The sequence below is a fragment of the Fistularia commersonii genome, chromosome 17, assembly GCF_037954325.1.
Source record: "Fistularia commersonii isolate RoL2024-O1a breed Wild chromosome 17, RoL_Fcom_v1.0, whole genome shotgun sequence".
Classification (NCBI taxonomy): Eukaryota; Metazoa; Chordata; class Actinopteri; order Syngnathiformes; family Fistulariidae; genus Fistularia; species Fistularia commersonii.
In genome coordinates this window covers 3,140,972-3,161,418 of record NC_141300.1, presented here as the reverse complement: position 1 = coordinate 3,161,418, position 20,447 = coordinate 3,140,972, and the positions used below count along the sequence as shown (strand labels likewise).

Here is a 20,447-nt window from a genome sequence, read left to right as displayed (position 1 = left end):
CAACTACTGGACCTCGGCCCGCCCACGGGAAAAGACTGACGAACTCGCGCAGGCAGGCATATGTGCATAATAATCACACCGACTTTTTTACCTACGCACTGGCATGAATGCAATCTGGTTCTCCTGAAATGTATGAGTTACTGTTCTGCCCGCAGAGGGTTGGAGGAGAGGGGGTAATAATTTTATATAGTAAAGCCACTATACTGGCTTGACATCGAAAACTCGATGTCCCACGTTTCTCTGCACAACTCCCGATAATCGAACCATCGCGAGAGTTTATGTTGTAGAACAGCTGACTGTGTGCGCTGTGGATAGAACGACAGATCGCTGTGGATTTGGAGCAGTTATAGACGGGATAGCACACAATTAGTCAACTTCTTACTTACAAAAAACACCCATTATCATTCACACGTAACAATGGCAGAGACAGACCCCAAATCGGTGCAGGATCTTACTAATGTGGTAAGTCTCGATGGTTACTTTCAGTTCACAATCCACGTTAGCTTATGTACCGTAGCTAGCATTAGCTACGATAATGCCCACGTTAGCAAGCTAAGGTTATTCGTCTACAATCAAAAAGGGCTAGAAATGCGAGTTATACTTGCCAGAAAATAAATTATTTAATACTTACTTAGATGTAAAGTAAATTGAACTTAACTGATTCAAATTGCTCGTTGCAAAAAGCTCAGTATAGCGTTCTACATTTCTAGTACGTTAATAATCATCAGCGCAGTTAGCATTACGTTAACACAACACAGGAAAGGATAATTGTGTAGAGCTTCACTTAAACTTTCTTACCTAGTAGAGCCATTAAATCCTTTCAGTCAAATTTTAAGACTCAAATCGATCATTTGTTGCACTTTATGTTTTCAATCGTAACTCGACATCTGTATATCGGTGTTGTCATTATGATGGACCTTGAAGAGGCATTATAGTGCATGTTAATCAGTCATAATGTCCTCATGAGACATAATATATGATATCCCATATGATATGAGACCAATGCCTTATCCTATCAAAAAGGTGAAATTTTGTCCAGTTTTCAATGTCCAAACAAAACCACATAAAGCAGAGGAAGTAGTCAGTTGTCAAGGAAACTGCTTGAAAATGGTTGATTTACATTTGTTCTCCAAAGAATTGTGGTAACAGAATTCAAGATTTGGAAAGAGAAAACTCTCAGATCCATAGAGCAAATATTATGAAGTTATTTGATGTGACTCCTACCTATGAAGACAATGTCACATTTATCCTATTTAAGCATCTAAATGTCAAAGTATCTAATCTCCCCTTATAGTATTCATGTAACACTCTTATTTTCAATTTGTTGTAGCTAGGTATCAGTGATTGCTTGCTGTCATATTCCAACAATGTTCTAAACAATGTCTTTAAGTCGCTGTCATTTACTATGCTCCACTTTGTAAGTTTCAGTCATAAAATGTGTACAGACTAGTTTAGAATCCTACTGATTTCCAACAGTCATCAAAAAGGTAATTTGATAATTTAGAAATTATGGAGATAACACTAAGAATTTCCTTTTATATGGAATTGGAAAGTTGTAATACACTAATGGATATGTGAGGTTTCTTATGGTTTAACTTATGTAACATTTTATTTCACAGGTCCAGACACTGCTGCAACAGATGCAAGACAAGTTCCAGACCATGTCAGACCAGATCATCGGGAGGAATATCCAAGCAATGATTTAGAATTCTAGTCTATTAGTTTTTTTGACAAATTGTTGATGTTTAGTATTTGGGTTGATAATAGATCCATATTTTTCTGAAAGTATCTTCCATCCTTATAGACATTTAAGTACATACCTTAACTCCTTCACTTGATGAGATGAGCACACGTATTGACGACTTGGAGAAGAATATCGCCGATCTGATGACCCAAGCTGGTGTAGAGGAAAGTGAGGCAACACCTGAAAAGCCTAAAGAGGGTCAAGGCTCATAATGAAGGTAAGAGCAGGGAATAAATGTTACTTTTACATCTGAGGGTTGCACTTCATGTCTCTGCTGGGTTTGTTTCTTCCAGTTATTGTCTAGAGTATTGAATTTCAAAATATATTTGTCTATGGAATTAGCATTGCACATCTGATCCATATACAGTACATTCATAACCAGGATAAAGTTTTTTATTTAGCTTTTTCTTACATAATTGTACACAACTCAATTTGCTACAGGTCTTATAATTTTGCCTAGGTGAGCAAGTAGCAAAAAGCATGTTCCGAGGAAAACCAACATGTTTTTTTCTCCCTTACAGGTTAAAAGGAAATGAGCTGTTGAGTCTAATTCTACGGCTGGGAGCAGCAGAATTTTCCATTTTGAAAATTGCATTGATTTGGTGTTTGTGTGATATGCTTTTTATATATTGAATATTGTAATGAACGGTTCTGTGTAATGACTTGATTAAGTAAGCGCTATTTGTAACCTAGAATAGTGTGATATGCCCTCTAGAAGTTAGGATGCTCTTGTGAGGGTGCAGTTTATGGATCATGTATACAGACCTGAGTGTTGTTATGCTGGCAACTATGTCATGATTGGTCCCTTTAGTGGGGTGGAGACATAACCCTGGCCATTGCTGCCAGTGAAGTACAACTCAGACTATTATGCCAGCAGGAACCCCCTTTCTACAAGCCAGAAATGGGCAAAGTGGACATCTGACGCCTGCTGTATTTTACAAATATTACCTGTTATTTCCTGAGGTGTGAGATGCATTCCAACAGATTTTATGTTATCAAAAAAGTATTTAATACATAGCTGGTGTATTACATAATAAATATTTGGCCAAGTCCTGAGTGTTTTTTTTTGAAGATGTAATTACCCTGAAAGTGCTTTTTCTTTTCTCTGATCTAGAAAATATTTACATATTTAAATTAATTGTTTATTGAAAAAAAAAATGTAGCTACACACATTGGACTTTTTGTACTTTCAGTTTTTCTGCTGACTATGGAATTATTGATTAGTTCTCTAGTGTCCTGTTACATGTATTATTTAGATAACTTGTCACTTTCTTGCAGAGCTGTAACCTTTATTGAGATCAATTGAAACACAAGTCTTGTCATACAAAACAAAAGCTAGACGCTTTCTTCCAAGGTACCAACAAGTTCTTGAAACCAAAAAAACTAAAGGTAAAGCTATCTTAAATGCAATCAGTGGTAACATAAGCAAATCTATTGCAAATGTAACAAGAAAGCACTCAGTTATATCAAGTCAGTGGTTCCAGAAATATCAGTATAACAACAGAACTCAGAACTCAAAGTCTGCATCAGTCATGTCAATTGCCCAGGCAAACTTGTCCCTTTGGCTCTTATTGTAGATTTTTTCAATTGGTACATTCATATTCTTACACCTAAAAAAAAAACATGGAAATGAGGTATATTTAACACGTTAAAAATGATCCAGTTACAGTTAACCTGCGGGGATAAGAAACAACCCTTATATAAACTGGCAACTAATTTAAGGTCAGAAAAATTATGCAGTTAGAGTACAAAGGATTTATAACATCTTTGAAATGTTATGGTATGACAAATGTAAAGATTATTCATACATTGATTTATAAGTGGGGAAAATATCCCCAAAACAGCAACACTATTAATGAAGAAGGCAAAATAGTAACAGCAAAAGAAAGTGTGACAAACTGAATCTGACAGGCATCTGAATTATGTCAAGCTGTATAAGGTAAGAGATAAAACTATTCTTACTTAGTCCTACAGCAGGGGAATCTGTATATAAATATCTCTTCTGCCTTTTGGAAAAATTTAGAAACCTGTGAAGTTGGATATTTTAGCTTATAATTCATACTTCATACCAATAAAATTATCCAAGATAGGTGTGCTCATAAAATGTTAAACTTTCAATTTTTAACAGAATACCCCCATTTTTGGTGCATTGTGAATGCTAATTCAATTGTTGTGTGGGGTAAGACCAGCCTTTCCACACAGATTATTCATGTAATGCATGTTTACGTACTGTGCTTGAGATTCGGCGATGAAATGGTCGCGCAAAGTGCGTAATCATCAAGTCATACACAGTCATACAAATGACTGCTTTTCAGCTAAGATCAGATTTTAGTTTATTCCCTCACCAAGCCACAGTGATCCGGGGGTCCAAGTAGTTCAGCTTCGAGGTACCCAATGCAATCTGTTTGTTTTCCTCACGGTCAGTTGCCTGGACCTCTAGCTTCAGAAGCTGTTCCTCAGAGCGCTTTACTGCTGCCTTCTTCCGTTCCACTAGCCTGAGAGAATAATGTCCAGAGGCAAGTACAACAATATTAAATCAGTCTTATAATCTGGATCCTTTGAAGGACTTTTACACCCTGGCTGATTGCTCTGAAATGTTTCCCTCTTCATGGGTAAAACATAAAAGATGTTTAACCAGTTGATACGACCTTTGTCATGTTTTTATTGAACTTGAAGTTAATATGATTAAAAAAGAAATATGGATGCCTGTATCTTACAAAAACCAAATCAGTAGTACAATATCACAAATTCTTCATGATACAGCAGATTCTCTGTTAATCAGATGAAAAAAAACGATGCTGCTTAACTCATAATATTTTTGGTGTACTTGTAATCAAGTCAACTCAGTCGAATTGTATGAATCCCAACCTCAAGGCAGTTTACGTTATACATACGTCTGCAATTTGGTGTCAGTACCGCCTTTAGATTTGGCATCCTTCTTGGCCTGTTTCAGCTCTGTTTTAGCAAGAGCTAGTTGTTCCTTCCTGGCATCGATCTGGGAGGAGCAAATTTAGAGAGACATTTTTATATGAGGTTTAAAGTTATTATCAATTATGCTAAGGAATATACAAAAATATTTTCTTTTCTGTTCTTTCCCAGCTGTCTTACTTTGGCCTGGAGGTTAGCCATGGTCTGCTCAAAAGTCTTTGGTAACGCTCGCTGATGGTTGCATAGAATTGCCACGGCTCGATTAGCCCTGTTATAGAAAAGCAGCTTCTCTGCCACATTTTCAGACTCTTGCAAGGATAGAAAAAACAGTCACTTTGCTTGAAATAATACTGAGAATTACAATATCCAGCAATAAACAAATCAAGCGATATCAGCATTATTATACCAACGCAAACATCAGCATCAAAAACCAAATGCAAAGAACCTGAAACAGCTATTGTTCAAATCTATCATTTAGATTCTCATCTGCATCATTCATTCTTCCCGGGGTTTGCACAATGTAGACTCTAAATATTCAAAATATCATTCAGAAATTAGGAGTGCTATGATTTTATTTTTTCTGACAGGAAAACTGTGGCAGCCATGAAGAAAGCTAAACTGGCCCCAACAGTATGCGTCAAAGGCACACTGACATACGGGTACCTTTAATCACTGAGAGCATGCAAATATAAAAACTAAATCATGGGAGTTTAAGATTCCCCCCTTGGCCAATTTAATGTGGGGAGTGTACATGTAGTTACCGTTGGAGAGTTCCTTGAGCTGCTGCTGCAGAGTAATAGAGGCGTTATATGTCCTGAAGACCTTTGCAGACAAACCCACCATGAGGGAACCTAGATGCTTGTTCAGAATGGTTGTCTAACAAAAGTGGGGGAAAAAAGGTAATATCCAACAAAAGACCAATATTTCATTAAAATAAGAACATGGCAGTTCACAGAACTATTTAGTCTGCTAATCTCAAGACACCACTGCCAAATGTTATGACTACAGCATTTTAAGAATTAGTAAACTTTTCCTTACCATTACTGATATCATATATTAAACCTGGGAGATATTTTATAATCGCGTTAATATCTGCTCAGTAACTTGTCAGGGTAAATAGTGAGAGCAACCACAGTCGAATAGTTAAATAGCCACTGCCCCAAGGCTTACATCTTTCAACCAGACACCGAATACGAAAATGACAGGTATGCTCATTAAGCATAGCTGGTGAAAGCTGGATTTTGGGGCAGAAATGAAACACAGATGGAAACACCTGACTGACTTGAAGACATACTCATTGCTATACTATGCATTTTTTTCTGCTTCTTCAAACTTTTTTTCAACATCCTTCAAAATGGTCAATCTCAATTTTTTTTTCCTTGACAAGACAAGCGGAGAGACAAGAAGAGATTTTGGTTGATAAAGCCAGCAGTATGTGTGATTCCACTTAAAACAAGGGACTATGAACCACAATCTAATCACCCACATAATAGTTTCGCAGACCTTTTGGAAGTCTTTTATTACATTATTATCTTAGGTGGCTAACTTATTCTGTATTGGACAAAACATGTTTACAACTACAAAATGTAGTTGTAAACATGTTTGTCCTTGTTCTTAACACCTAATAGGGGGAAGCAGAAAGGACAGATGCCTATTTGTGTATAATCATTTGTATGGCAAGTTCACTCACAAATTTCCCTTAGTTCAATACTCCTTGCTTCTTCATTTTCCTGCATTCTCACTTTAGCCTTACAAACATTTCACCAATAGCTTGTTCTTATTCTATGTGATCTCTTATACTTCCCAAAGACATAATTAACTGTAATCTTGTGTCCTCTGAAAATATATTTAAAGGGTCTTTCTTCAAATATTACACTTTTTGTAACACATTTCATTTATCCAAATGTAAGCTAATTTTACTTTAGACATTTACTCTTCACCTCCCATGAAAATTTAAAGACTAAGATTTCTGAAACACAGCAGAGGGCTAGAGAAATGTAGATGTAAAGCACTCACATTGAGGCGATCAAAGACGTCATCTCCAGGTTCCTTACCCTTAACAAACAATTGAAGATTTTTAAAAACCTAAAAAAGGGAAACATCTTGTTATTCAGTTGGTAGACATTTTGTTGGCCCACAATTTCGGATGAAATGTATCCAACATTGTAATACATCAAGCACCCAGGGAGCAATTACGGGGTTAGTGTCTTGCTCAACAACCGTTCAACAACCTAGAAGCTATTATTGCTGCCTCTTGGCCAGGACTCCCTTGTAAAAGAGGTTTTTAATCTCAACGGGACTTTTTTCCTGGTTAAATAAAGGTTAAATAAAAATAAAGAAGGAGCTCAGGAATCAAATCACAAACTTTTGATTTCCAATATGACTGCTTTTACCACTTGAACCACAAACTTTTACCAGCTGACCAATGCTCATTGTTATTTGAGCTTTTGTGACTTGGAAAATAATATCCAATGGATAGTCCTATGATTGGTGATTATGGAAAAAAATAACCTAAACCATGAGCATGCAATCCAGAAGACATGTGAGAACTTCTGGCAATTAAATAAAAGTATGAAAGCGCTTGCATTCCAACAAACTAAAGTGCCTCTATAGTACATCGAAGACGTTAAGTCTTTAGACTATCTAAAGACTATCTGTATGTTGATACAAATAGCTCTCTCTAGGAACTTCTGGGATTACCATAATATGGTAAAGCCTGTGCAATCACATTACCGGTATTATTATCTTGTAACCAAAAACTGATTAGTTGAAAAATGTATTGAAAAATAATTTGCTAAGATTCCCTGGGGTATAGACAAGACCCTATCTGCCACAACAGTTTTGTTGATCCAAAGTAAAAGTTTGCTAATTTCAATTGGAATGGCATATTTATTTACATCTGCCTAGCCCATGCACTTTTAATCATCATCTTAATGTTTTGTATGCTTTCTTGAAAAGAAAAACACAGCATTACATGAAATTCTGATATTGTGCACACACTAGGGGCGGTGCCTCTAACTGAGGATGTAAACCACACCCCCCGGCAGTCCCTTTGGGTTAGAGACACCGACTGCAGTGTCCCCAACAATATCCATCTTTCCTTGTGTTCCGTCCTTTGATTTTACCCTTCCATGTAACTGAATGATAACTGAAAAACATTTTAAGACAGTTATTTCTATTTAAATAAAATCTGTGAAATTAGTGTGAAATGTGAAAGCATCCAGCATTTTATATTCTTTTTCATTTTACCTTCTTAATGACGGGGACCTTATTGTAGTAGCGAATGGAGTCTTTACCCAGAAAATCAAATTCCACCACACAATCATTGCCATCCAGTTGTTCATGAAGTATGAGGTGTTCCACACGCAGGGAGCAGCAGCCCACTGTATCTGCAGTCTCTCCCTCCTCCTTTTCATTACCGGCTCTCAATGCCAGCTTTTTAAAAAGAAAATTAAAGTCACACACGCGGGAGACAAATATCCAGCGAATCTTCATTTCAAATACCATAGTATGGCACAGTAAACAACTCAAAGGAAAATGAGGTTAAGTACATATTTGGATGACATCATTCTGTTCATAAATTTACTTCGATGAACCTTGATGGTTTTGAAACTAAGCATGACATGATTTAATTTGAGACATTCACCTTTATGTCAGCTGTATTTGCATTTACCATTTAGGACTTAACCATTTTATGCAAATTAAGTAATAGGACACTACATAAACTATCACTTTGTTGGCTATTCCTCGCTTTCCCTCTATTCTTTTTTTTTAGTTAGGTTGATAAAAGGGCTGGTTCATGGGTTGAACTTAACTTAGTAGCTCACCTGAACAGACAAAATTGGGGCTAAACAGTGATCAATGTAAAGAAAGAATTCTGTAGTCTGGTTTCAAATCTAATCTTAGCATCCAATCAAACAATTTGGTAGATTCATTCAAGACCATCATGTTTACAATCACGAGAAATCTTCCTAAATGTAAAGAGGTGCAAACGACAAAAGCTAAGTTCTTACACATGATGTGATCTCAGTAACACATGCATTTATGGAAATGAAAACAAACCCGAAACAAGGTTCAAGAAATGTCAAAATTTGTTTTGCTGTCCAATCCATGGACCATGATGTTTGCAGATGACATTGTGATCTGTAGTGAGAGCAGACAACAGGTAGAGGAAAATCTAGAGAGGTGGAGGTATGCTCTGGAAAGGAGAGGAATGAAAGTTAGTCGCAGCAAGACAGAATATATGTGTGTGAATGAGAGGAACTCAGGTGGAACGGTGAGGCTACAGGGAGTGGAGATCAAGAAGCTGGAGGATTTCAGGTACTTGGGGTCAACAGTCCAGAGCAACGGTGAGTGTGGAAAAGAGGTGAAGAGACGGGTCCAAGCAGGTTGGAATGGGTGGAGAAAAGTGTCAGGGGTACTATGTGATAGAAGACTATCGGATAGAATAAAAGGAAAGGTGTACTAGACAGTGGTGAGACCAGCGATGATGTATGGACTAGAAACTGTTACAATGACCAAAAGACAGCAGGCAGAACTAGAGGTTGCAGAGATGAAGATGTTGAGGTTCTCTTTGGGAGTGACCAGGATGGATAGGATCAGGAATGAGTCTGTCAGAGGGACGGCACATGTTAGATGTTTTGGAGAGAAGGTCAGAGAAGCCAGACTGAGATGGTTGTACAGAGGAGGGATAGAGAATATATTGGTAGACGGATGCTGGAATTGAAGCTGCCAGGCAAGAGGTCTCGAGGAAGACCAAAGAGAAGATTTATGGACGTAGTGAGAGAGGATATGAAGGTAGTTGGTGTGAGAGAGGAAGATACAGAGAATAGGGTTAGATGGAAAAAGTTGACTCGCTGTGGTGACCCCTGACGGGAAAAGCCGAAAGAAGAAGTTTTGCTGTCCAAACTGTAACTGTTTAATTTATCTGACATTACTGCAAGAGAATGGATACTCAATGCAATTTTAACAAGCAATACAATTTACATTTAGCTTTCAGAAAAGAAAAAAATAGAATAAAGAATTCCTGTCTTTTGAAATATCCCTGTGTTTTAAAGTAAAGGAATAGTTTCCGGTTTGTCTCAAAATGTTTCATCAAGATGGTGAACGTGTAATTACTCAACCCCTTTAATATTTACATTAAAATAATCTTAAATAACAAGCATGTATATATCTACAATTAAACCTCCTTTGTCCTCAAAGTATTTCCTTCAATTGACATATTAGAATAGACAAGACAAACTGATGTGTTTAAGTAAATATGACAAGTATTATATTTCAGTGCATTGGAAATCAGTACAACCCTGGTATAATTAAGGAGACACCTGACCTTGTCAATGAAGTAGAGGGCCACAGCTCTCTGGCGAATAGCCATTTCTTTTGCTTTAAGATCCTTTAGGTACTGGTTACGGATGTCATCCACGCGTGACTTTAGTTTTCGCGCAACCTCATACTTTTCCCAGTCTTTTTCTCCCTTAATCACACAATAATAATAGATGAAAGATGAATGGAGCATGAAGACAAGCATTCAGCAAAGAGTCAAAACTGTCAGTATAAATGGCAGAGAGAGGGTTAAACAGCAATGCCAACCATAGATAGGAGGATAATAGAAGAGGCAAATTCGTAAATGTAATATAATAAACGTAAACGTAAATAATAAACTAAAGAGAAAGTTGTTTGTCTTAACAAAGATCATGAACATATCTTAAAAATGTGGACATATGTGCCTGCTTGAATATAAAATATATCGTATGTATATTTAGTGACCTTAAGTTTCGAGTTGGCATTGAGCATGATGTATTTAATGGAACCCTGGACATTCTCTGTCCAACTGGCTAACCACGTCACAGAATTGTCATGGCGAACTTCCTTCCAGCAGTGACCAGAGGGTGGCACAGGGATACAGGATTCTCTGTTTGATAAAGATGGGGAAAAAATGGATGAAGAAATTATGAAAGAAAATATGCATTCGTGATTTTAAAATTATTGTATAAGAAAGAGCATCTTAAATACTCAAACTTAAATTTATCAAGTTACAAAGTAAATTCAACCATGGTAAGGCACTAGCTCAGTATGACTCTCTTAAAGGTTTGTAGCATTTAATAGCATTTATATTCTGATGTATTTAAAAGGGGCATGAAAATGCTAGTGCAGATTTCAAAATCTGCATGCCTTCCACAGTATGATCCATTGAATCACATTTGTGAAACAATAAGTAATAATAATAAATTCATATTTTCTCATCTTTAAGGATAATGAAGTTATGCTTTACTTTCTGGTAACCCCACCATAAGATCATTGAAAATTTGTTCTTCAGAAGCTAGGGTCATGAGTTTTCTTTAAATCAGCCACTTTACTTTTGAAACTAATGTCACCAATCTGAATCACTGACTTGCTGCAATTGATGATGACATCCTCTGGTTGGATTCTTTTCTTCAACTTGCCCTGTTTAGGATGATCACCTCGACCCCGGAACAGCCCTGGAGGCTCAATCTTAAAGTTGCCAATACGTTCTTTGTGGTGGTCCAGCAGGCAGTAGCCATACTCATCCACAACCTTCTGACTGGCCTCTTTCAAAGCCTGGAAACAAAATATAATGTTGTGAAGCATGGAAAGAATAGAAAGCCAAACAGATGGAAATAAACCCAATCCGTACCAGCTTCTCTTCCTTGCTCATGTTTTTCCTTTCCTCAGTCTTCGCCTTATGCATTGCATGGATCTCTCCAAAGTCACATTTTTCAAGATTTTTAATCAGAAGCTTCTCACGTTTATTCATCACCTTCAAAAAAGAAAAAAGTTGAAGGAAGTTGTATTACAAGTTCAGAAGACACTTCACTGAAGGCACAGGGATTTAGAGTTTTTTACATTGGAGACTCCCTTGGAGACCAGTTTTCACTGAAAAGCGAAATTCATTCTGTGGGGAAAAAAAACGGTAAAACAAGTTTGCACAAAGAGTTCTGAAGTTTTGATTGCCTCAGGTTGCAGCTTTAATTGTCCAGTTGTAAAATTGATGCATTTACATATAATCTGAAGGCCAAACAAGCTTTATAAACTTGTTTTTTTTAAATTGCTACAGTCCTTGCTTGTGGAACTGATTTTATTGTGGGTGATAGAGAAAATTGATCACTGGCATCTATTGTTACTTATGGCAATATCTCTATATTACATTTTCATCGCACTCACATTTCCCTCTGCCCTTTCATGAATTGTACTTCATTGACTTGGTAGAGCAAAAGTTGCAGATCAGCTTTTTTAAAATTATTTACACAAGGGGTCACAACAACAAAAGTGAAACTGAGTATATTGTTCATCCAAGCTTTTTTTGTACTCGATGTCACCAAACATTCTTTTACAATGACCTTCTGCTATTCTGCAAGAATGGAACTGCTCCAAGGCTGAGATGCTAGGGACTTTCGACCTTTAGGTGAGGTACTATGGGAACACAATGTACTGAACAGGGGTTTTCCCGATATTCACATCAGCATATAGTCCATGCACAAAGACAACTGTACATTTGTCAACAGTAGGGACATGCAGTCAGTTTATATATTTAAACATGACTGATCCTGGAAGATGGAAAGGAATTAAAGGCAGTGGAGTAAAGAAAAAAATTACTTACCCACATTTTTTTTCTCTTTTATTTGCTCCTGTGTAAAGGAGTGTCTTGAATGATTTAGCACATTAGTGCTTTCACAGATATATTTTCAAGTGTGTTGAACCCTCAGTTGGTGCAAAACTAATGATGAGTGGTATGCTTTAGAGCTTGATAGCCATCAGCTTACATATTGCCATTTTGCACACACAAAAGCCACACTTTTCAGAACAACTGCACTAAAGGATAACACAGCAGGTGGTAAGTATGCTGCACTAACATTAACTAGAGAAGTTTTACTCTATATTTATTTATTTATTTATTTATTTTTATCTCTGATATTATAGTCAAGGCTTTTGACATTATACTTGATTCTTTTTTAAACAGGGCTCTAATTATGTTTTTAAAAAATGAAATAATATCCCAACTATTCATCTGACCATCATCGAGGTAAAGATATAATGGGTAAGACAGAAGGTACTGTATGTGTGTTTTATGAGAACTATGTTTCAGATTTCAAGTCACTTTAGGCTCAATGGAGCATGGTAAAGTTTTACCTTCCTCCAATCTTTGAAAAAGTTCTCCCGGAAAACCTTTTTGGTGGTGTACTCATGATCTAACATCTGTGCAAAGAACACCGCCACCTCCTCAGCTGCTAGGCTCAGTTTGACCTGCTTACCTGCACAAATACAAATACAAGTCAGAAACAATTATAAAGTTGATTAATACTTGATAGCTTAAAAAAAAATTACAAGATAACTTTTTGAGGCTTGATTTAACATTGACTATCCAGAAAATAGAATTAGACTTTCGGTTTGCTACATAATCACAGACCAGGCAGATAGTTGGGTAGAGCATCCTTTGCCCCAGGTCCCATGGTCCATCAAGCTCCAGATGAACATCTATCAGTACAATGCATCACACATGTATGCCAAAGAGCTTAAAATTTCTTTAATAACTTAAGCATACCTCTCAATTCAGAATAATGAGCCCAAGGGAAAAGGGGTGGTAACAAAACTAGCTTATGTAGCTTATATGTTATTGACAGACGATAATAACAGACGATAATAACAGACGATAATGAAATAATCATTGTGAGAGAAAAAAAAAAGAAAAATTATAGTTTAGCAAAATTCTTCAAGTCATAGTTCATTTTGGTTTTAATTTTTTTTGTTTTTTTAAAATACATGTTCTATTCAATTATCCACTGACCGTTATAGTAGAAATTAACGTTGTCTGGTAAAGCCTGGTACTCAGGAGGGAAGCAAGGTCCTTTGTGTTCCAGAAACCTCCATTTTACCCCATCTTCATACTTCTCCTCTTCCCACCTAACAGAAAAAAGGTGTAATAGAAAAATAGCACTTTTGAGATACTAACCCTGATGTTCAAGTTCTTTATCTACTTGATGTGGCTATAATAGAGGTTTCCCCAACCATCGCCAACGATTCCGTTCTTCCTCCTCCTTCTGTTTAATTTTTAGCTGTCTTGCCTCCGTAATCTCTTCCTTTGTCTTCTTAGTAGGTTTACTTGTGACTGGATGTTCTTCCTCTTCTTCCTTTAACCCCAACAAAGTAGAATGTAATTCAAGTACTTCCCCTGATAGTGCTTTCAAACAAACTTTACATGTCAGTAGTGTTTGATTTCAAGACTATTCCACAACACATAATTACCTTTTCAGTTTTATTGTTCAATTTTGAATCCTGAGTTCCTTTATCACTTTCTTCTTGCTTCTTCTGACCCCGTTGTTTTTTTACACTGCTGGGATTCAAATGGAGATGAAAAAAAAATGTATAAAATTATGTTAAAGTGTTCATCATTACTTTTTTGTTAAACACATTTTAGAGACAGTTTTCTTACTGTCAAGAAATCCCAGGGAAAAGACTACTGTTGAACAGACAACAGTGATAATTTAATGGATAAGGAAATTCCCCTAACAGGTGTTTTCATTTAACTCTAGGGCCTCGAAAGAGCTGAGCAATCATGGATGTGGGTGAACCATAGATTGTTGATCCATCAGCAGTCATTGTGCTTTGGGTTCACCTTCAATCAACAGGCAAGATGCTTCAGCCGTTTCAGCAAATGTGACTGGCTAAGCCTGACAACCAGATAGGCATTTTCAGTCAAATGTTAATTGGAAATACATAATGGTCACCAAGTTCATTATGTTGAAAATTTTGCATCATTCACTTCTGTGTATCGCATTTGCCAGAAAACATTCTCCTCGTATTTTGAAATAATCACTGATGTTTGACTCGTATTTTTGTATTTTAAATTTAAAAAACAATTTTAAAGATTATGTGTCCAGTCCAGGAGACACAAATCACTTAACAAAAAGGAAAAAAAGGCAGAGAAAAGAATCAAAATGGCTGCATTTTAAATAGGCTTAATTAAAATATACAAAAAAAAAACACTTGATACTTACGTGGGCATTACAGCAGGATCTGAAGGAGCATCTGTGGATTCATCTTTAATTCTTTTTCTTTTCAGTCCTTTCTTCTTTGGGATGAGGTCATCATTTTCTGGCTGCCTAAATCGCACAGTACACATTATATGTTGAGTTTGGCTAACTTGTATTTTTGTTGCCCCCTCGTGAGATATTTGTTTTCTTATCTGTAAACCCTTTGCATGAGCTATGTACTTAGTCAGTAAGTAGTTATTGGGGATTTTCAAGAGACAAAATTTTGAGCACTGTAGTTCTTAGCAAAGATCAAAATACACATTTTTGTTTTAGCTTTCTTTCTCAATATAAGCCAATCAAAGTGAATATAAAAGCTTTAAAGCTCTTTTTCCATTGTTTATTTCCATTGTTTAGCAAAATACACATTATTTTGGCAGACAAGTCAGTCATTATGTAACAGATAGTAACACTCTGTATAAAAAGCAAACTAATCTGATCCATCCCGTCATACGATTTTTCTGCGGATTGAGCTGACTTTGCACTGTATGCCGATAAATCAGGATGAGACAAAGAGGAGTCTTGAATATTAATTAAGCAATTATAGAATACATTAATGAACAAATCTACCATAAAGAGGGACATGAAAAACATTAAATTTAAGAAAAAAACACAATTATCACTGGATACAATTGTATGTCTAGTCATTAATAATAGTTTCCAAAGCACATTGATAAATTCAGATATGGTAATTCCCCAATGTCCACAGTACAGAAAGCATTGTGTGTCACCTTTGGCCTAACCATTTAATGCATACTTTAATTACATGAGAAACAGATTTATCATCCTTTTTAAGAGAACCATCTTTTTCCTGATTTTCTGATATTTTGGATTCACGTGTCCAGGCTAATTTTAGTAACAGGTCAAAACATGCGAGTCTCAAGCAAGTCAAAAGTCTTTTAAAAAGTATGTGCAAGTTTCTTCTCTATGTCAGTTTTTATGAGCAAATTGACAAAATATTCAATATACTTCCTGAATGTCTCAAAATAGTACAGTTTTAACTTTAGACCCAATTTGGCCTCAGGGATGATATCCAAAATCAAGTTGAGTATTTCTGGTTTCAAAATCAAGAGCAAGCTACAAGTCTCTTATTACTTTACAAAGTCACACTTTGCAGGGGACAGTCGCACTTTTCTGTTTGTTCATGACATGATTCTTGGAAGAAACCAAGTCAGGATTTTATCAAAATCTTGTGTTACATCTGCAATCTTTTAGTTTTTGTGTCAATGAAGTGCTGCATCAACTTCAACAAACTGAATGACAACAATGTTAGCTAGCGAGGAGAAAAAATTAGCATTTGGCAGAAGATATTCACAACATTCGTTTCTAAAATTGCCCTTAATACTTACGTGGGCATTACGGCAGGATCTGAAGGAGCATCTGTGGATTCATCTTTAATTCTTTTTCTTTTCGGCCCTTTCTTCTTTGGGATGAAGTCATCATTTTCTGGCTGCCTAAATCGCACAGTTCACATTATATATGTTGAGTTTGGCTAACTTGTATTTTTGCTGCCCCCTAGTGAGATATTTGTTTTCTTATCTGTAAACCCTTTGCATGAGCTATATACTTAGTCAGTAACTAGTTATTGGGCATTTTCAAGGGACAAAATTTTGAGCACTGTAGTTCTAAGCAAAGATCAAAATACACATTTTTGTTTTAGCTTTCTTTCTCAATATAAGCCAATCAAAGTGAATATAAAAGCTTTAAAGCTCATTTTCCATTGTTTATTTACATTGTTTATCCATTGTTTAGCAAAATACACATTATTTTGGCAGACAAGTCAGTCATTATGTAACAGAGAGTAACACTCTGTATAAAAAGCAAACTAGAGGAAATCTTGTATGTATTCCCTTCAATGCTGTTTCAGCTCCATCGACTTTGATCAAAAATTAATATGTAAAGATGCTGCTGCTTAAACACTCACAAAAACGGCATGCTGAAATGTTATGACAACCATTTTCTTGGGGACAGTCATTTGGAACGTAAGTTTAGCTGCTCAACGGGAAGGGAATTCACAGATAGCTTTGTATGTTTAAATTTTGTATGGATTTAGCTTGCAAAGTGCACCACTGAGTAAAATCCTTAAAATACTAAGCAAAAATGGTTGGGTGAGAGCATTTCACAGCAATTTCCTTCGGGATTAATAAAGTTGTTCTTATTCTTATTCTTATTCTTAGCATTCATGGTTTGAGAGCTTTAGTAATTCATTCAAAATAGACAATGCTACATGAAAATTTTCTCCCTGCACAAAGTCACCCCAACTAATAGTTACCAAATTAAACTTTCTGAGATCCCCACAAAAAGCCTTTCTGAACCCTGAAGGGAAACATGAAAGCTAAAATAATTTAAAAAAAAAGGGGTTTTCCAGCTGCCATCTCAATTGATATGTCTACTCATATTAGTCAAGATAAGAACAATATTTGAGGAACAGGGCATTATGCAACAAAATCCATGCATTATGCAATGCAATGCACCACTCATTTTGACCTTTAAAAAGGATACTATATACTTGCAGAAATAACTCGTGCCTACCTGGCTGACTCCACTGTCTCTGTCTCCAGTGTTCTGATCTAGTAGGAGAATGTAAAATCAGCAAAGATAGATAACATGAGCAAAAACAATTAAACCTGAATATTTGTACTATTGCATATTATGTAACTGAAATAGGTTGAAACACAGAGAATAAAACCCTGTCAAGAATGGTTTTTAGAACCGCGTTCTGTTCCCACTCAGCTGTTCCCCACAGGGTTTGCAATCAAGAAATCATCTGCTTCCAGCTAACCCACTCTTCTACATGCTCTTCCGTCCTCTTTCACTATATCCATAAATCTCCTATTTAGTCTTCTTCGAGGCCTCCTGTCTGCAGGTTCCAACCTCACCATCCATCTACCCTTATATTCACAATCCCTCCTCTATACATGTCTCATCTCAGTCTGGCCTATATGTCTTCATCTCAAAAACATCTAACATGTGCTCATTAATTCATTGCCGAACCTAGTAAAGCCTTGTCAAGCTCAAAGGGAACCTCAACATTTTCATCTCGGCTACTTCCAGCTCTGCCTCCTGCCTTATCCTGACTGGTCTCACCACCATCTTTCACACCTTCCTTTCGATCTTGCCAATACCCCCCAACACACACGCAGGCACACACGCACACACACGCACACACACACACGACAACTTTTTGCCACCCATTCTCACCATCTTGCACACATTTTTTCGCCTCTGTTCTACACTCTGTTTCTCTGAACTGTTGACCCTTAAGTACTACCAATACTCTGCCTTCTTTATTTGTACTCACTGTAACATTAACAATGGGTAACTCATTCATACACATGTTCTGTCATGCTGCAGCTAACCTTTGTTCCTGTCTTTTGCAGAGCACACCTCTGTGTCTCTTGATTTTTCTTCACCTCCTCGCTTCTCTCACTACAGATCACAATGTCATCTGCAAACACAACAGTCCATTCAGATCCCATCTGTCAGCCTATCCATCACCACCACAAAAAGAAGGGGCTCAGATCTGATCCTGGATGCAGCTCCACCTCCACTTTGAACTCCCCCTTTGTCACACCTACAGCACACGTTATCTCTGTGTTGTAATTCTCATACATGCCCTGCAACACTCTTAACATACAAGCTTGTCTGCCACTTCAGACTTCCTCATAAAATACCACAATTCCTCTCTTGGCATCCAGTCATATGCTTTATCTGGATCTACAAAGGAACAATGCAGCTCCTTAAGACCTCTATCATAATGCTCGAAGCAAACTCTACCTCTGTAGTACTCTTTTGTGGCATGAAACCACAGTTCCCATAACTGAATGGGCTCATCAATTATTGTTTTGTAGTAACACAAACTCTGCATGTCTCCCTTGTTCTCAAAGAACTGCACCAGCACACTTCTCTCAGGTATCCTCTCACTAAGTGTGGAATAACCAAAACTCAACAGGCATGTCTCCTAGACAATGAGAAACTTCCAAGCCTTCAAAGGTGTATTCCATAGCTCAGGACGAACTGCCTTTTCACTCCTCATGCTCCCTTTTTCTTTTGTAATGTTTGCTACTTCATGGTACATAACAATACCCTATTTTTCTCTTCGTTCCAACTAATTTTTCTCATTCCCTAATTGATCAACTCTTCAAAGTACTCTTTATATTGTCCTATCACAATTCTGGCATCTGCTTCCCCAACCTAAATCAACCTAAATCAACTTAAATCAGAAGTATACTTAAATGTATACTTCTCTAATTTTACCTTTAACTGCCTCTCCTCTCCTGTATATACTTCCTATCACTTGTTTCTGTTTGTTTGTTTGTTTTTTTGAAAAGTAGCCTGTACCCATATGAATAGTAACTATAAAACCTGGTTTCATTATTAGTGACTCAATTCAAATGGTTGTTTGAATAATGATGTGCATGATTTATACGAGGACTTCACGACCAAAGCTTGATTTGCTGTTGCAGACAGTATCTGCTTAAATAATCATTACTCTTAAATTGCTCCCATGTCCCCTACCAATTCCCCATCTGAGCTTGTTAAATAAAAACTACGAAGAAGAAAATAAATAACTTGCCTTAATCTGATCCATCCCATCATACGATTTTTCTGCAGACTGAGCTGACTTTGCACTGTATGTCGATAAATCAGGATGAGACAAAGAGGAGTCTTGAATATTAATTAAGCAATTATAGAATACATTAATGAACAAATCTACCATAAAGAGGGACATGAAAAACATTCAATTTAAGAAAAAAACACAATTATCACTGGATACAATTGTATGTCTAGTCATTAATAATAGTTTCCAAAGTACATTGATAAATTCAGATATGGTAATTCCCCAATGTCCACAGTACAGAAAGCATTGTGTGTCACTTTTGGCCAAACCATTTAATGCCTACTTTAATTATACGAGAAACAGATTTATCATCCTTTTTAGAGAACCATTTTTTTCCAGATTTTCTGATATTTTGGATTCACGTGTCCAGGCTAATTTTAGTAACAGGTCAAAACATGCGAGTCTCAAGCAAGTCAAAAGTCTTTTAAAAAGTATGTGCAAGTTTCTTCTCTATGTCAGTTTTTATGAGCAAATTGACAAAATATTCAATATACTTCCTGAATGTCTCAAAACAGTACAGTTTTAACTTCAGACCCAATTTGGCCTCAGGGATGATATCCAAAATCAAGTTGAGTATTTCTGGTTTCAAAATCAAGAGCAAGCTACAAGTCTCTTATTACTTTACAAAGTCACACTTTGCAGGGGACAGTCGCACTTTTCTGTTTGTTCATGACATGATTCTTGGAAGAAACCAAGTCAGGGTTTTATCAAAATCTTGTGTTACATCTGCAATCTTTTAGTTTTTGTGTCAATGAAGTGCTGCATCAACTTCAACAAACTGAATGACAACAATGTTAGCTAGCAAGAAGAAAAAATTAGCTTTTGCCAGATGATATTCACAACATTTGTTTCTGAAATTGCCCTTGATTTCATTAGGTAGGAATACGTTTATAATCATTTATGATTTATTTGTTGTTTTTTTTGTTTAGTTTATTTGCTTTTCAAATAACATATTTCTGTTTTTCTCATACGAGCGCCATACTCACAATGTATGAATCGTATTAGGCCCCTCGGTACTTGAACCTTTGTTAAACACATTTTAGAGACAGTTTTCTTACTGTCAAGAAATCCCAGGGAAAAGACTACTGTTGAACAGACAACAGTGATA

The 20,447-nt window shown here is 36.5% G+C and overlaps 2 protein-coding genes across 2 annotated transcripts; one reads left to right on the top strand and one right to left on the bottom strand.

The window, feature by feature from the left end:
- Positions 1-276: 276 nt before the first annotated feature.
- On the top strand, positions 277-4,383 carry hsbp1b (heat shock factor binding protein 1b). Its single transcript, XM_086163642.1, has 4 exons — positions 277-462; positions 1,620-1,686; positions 1,835-1,961; positions 2,266-4,383. The coding sequence occupies exons 1-3, from the start codon at positions 418-420 to the stop codon at positions 1,954-1,956; spliced, it is 234 nt and encodes a 77-aa protein (XP_086019768.1). The 5' UTR covers positions 277-417; the 3' UTR covers positions 1,957-1,961; positions 2,266-4,383.
- On the bottom strand, positions 3,252-19,346 carry LOC147224783 (DNA topoisomerase I, mitochondrial). Its single transcript, XM_086163643.1, has 19 exons — positions 19,295-19,346; positions 17,251-17,288; positions 16,068-16,172; positions 14,686-14,790; positions 13,934-14,021; positions 13,697-13,818; positions 13,476-13,591; positions 12,821-12,942; positions 11,328-11,450; positions 11,064-11,251; positions 10,439-10,583; positions 10,002-10,145; positions 7,922-8,107; positions 6,689-6,757; positions 5,434-5,548; positions 4,853-4,980; positions 4,639-4,739; positions 4,090-4,239; positions 3,252-3,354 (listed from the first exon to the last, which is right to left on the bottom strand). Exons 1-19 carry the CDS (start codon positions 19,307-19,309, stop codon positions 3,252-3,254), a joined length of 2,163 nt encoding a protein of 720 aa, XP_086019769.1. The 5' UTR covers positions 19,310-19,346.
- Between the last annotated feature and the right edge of the window lie 1,101 nt (positions 19,347-20,447).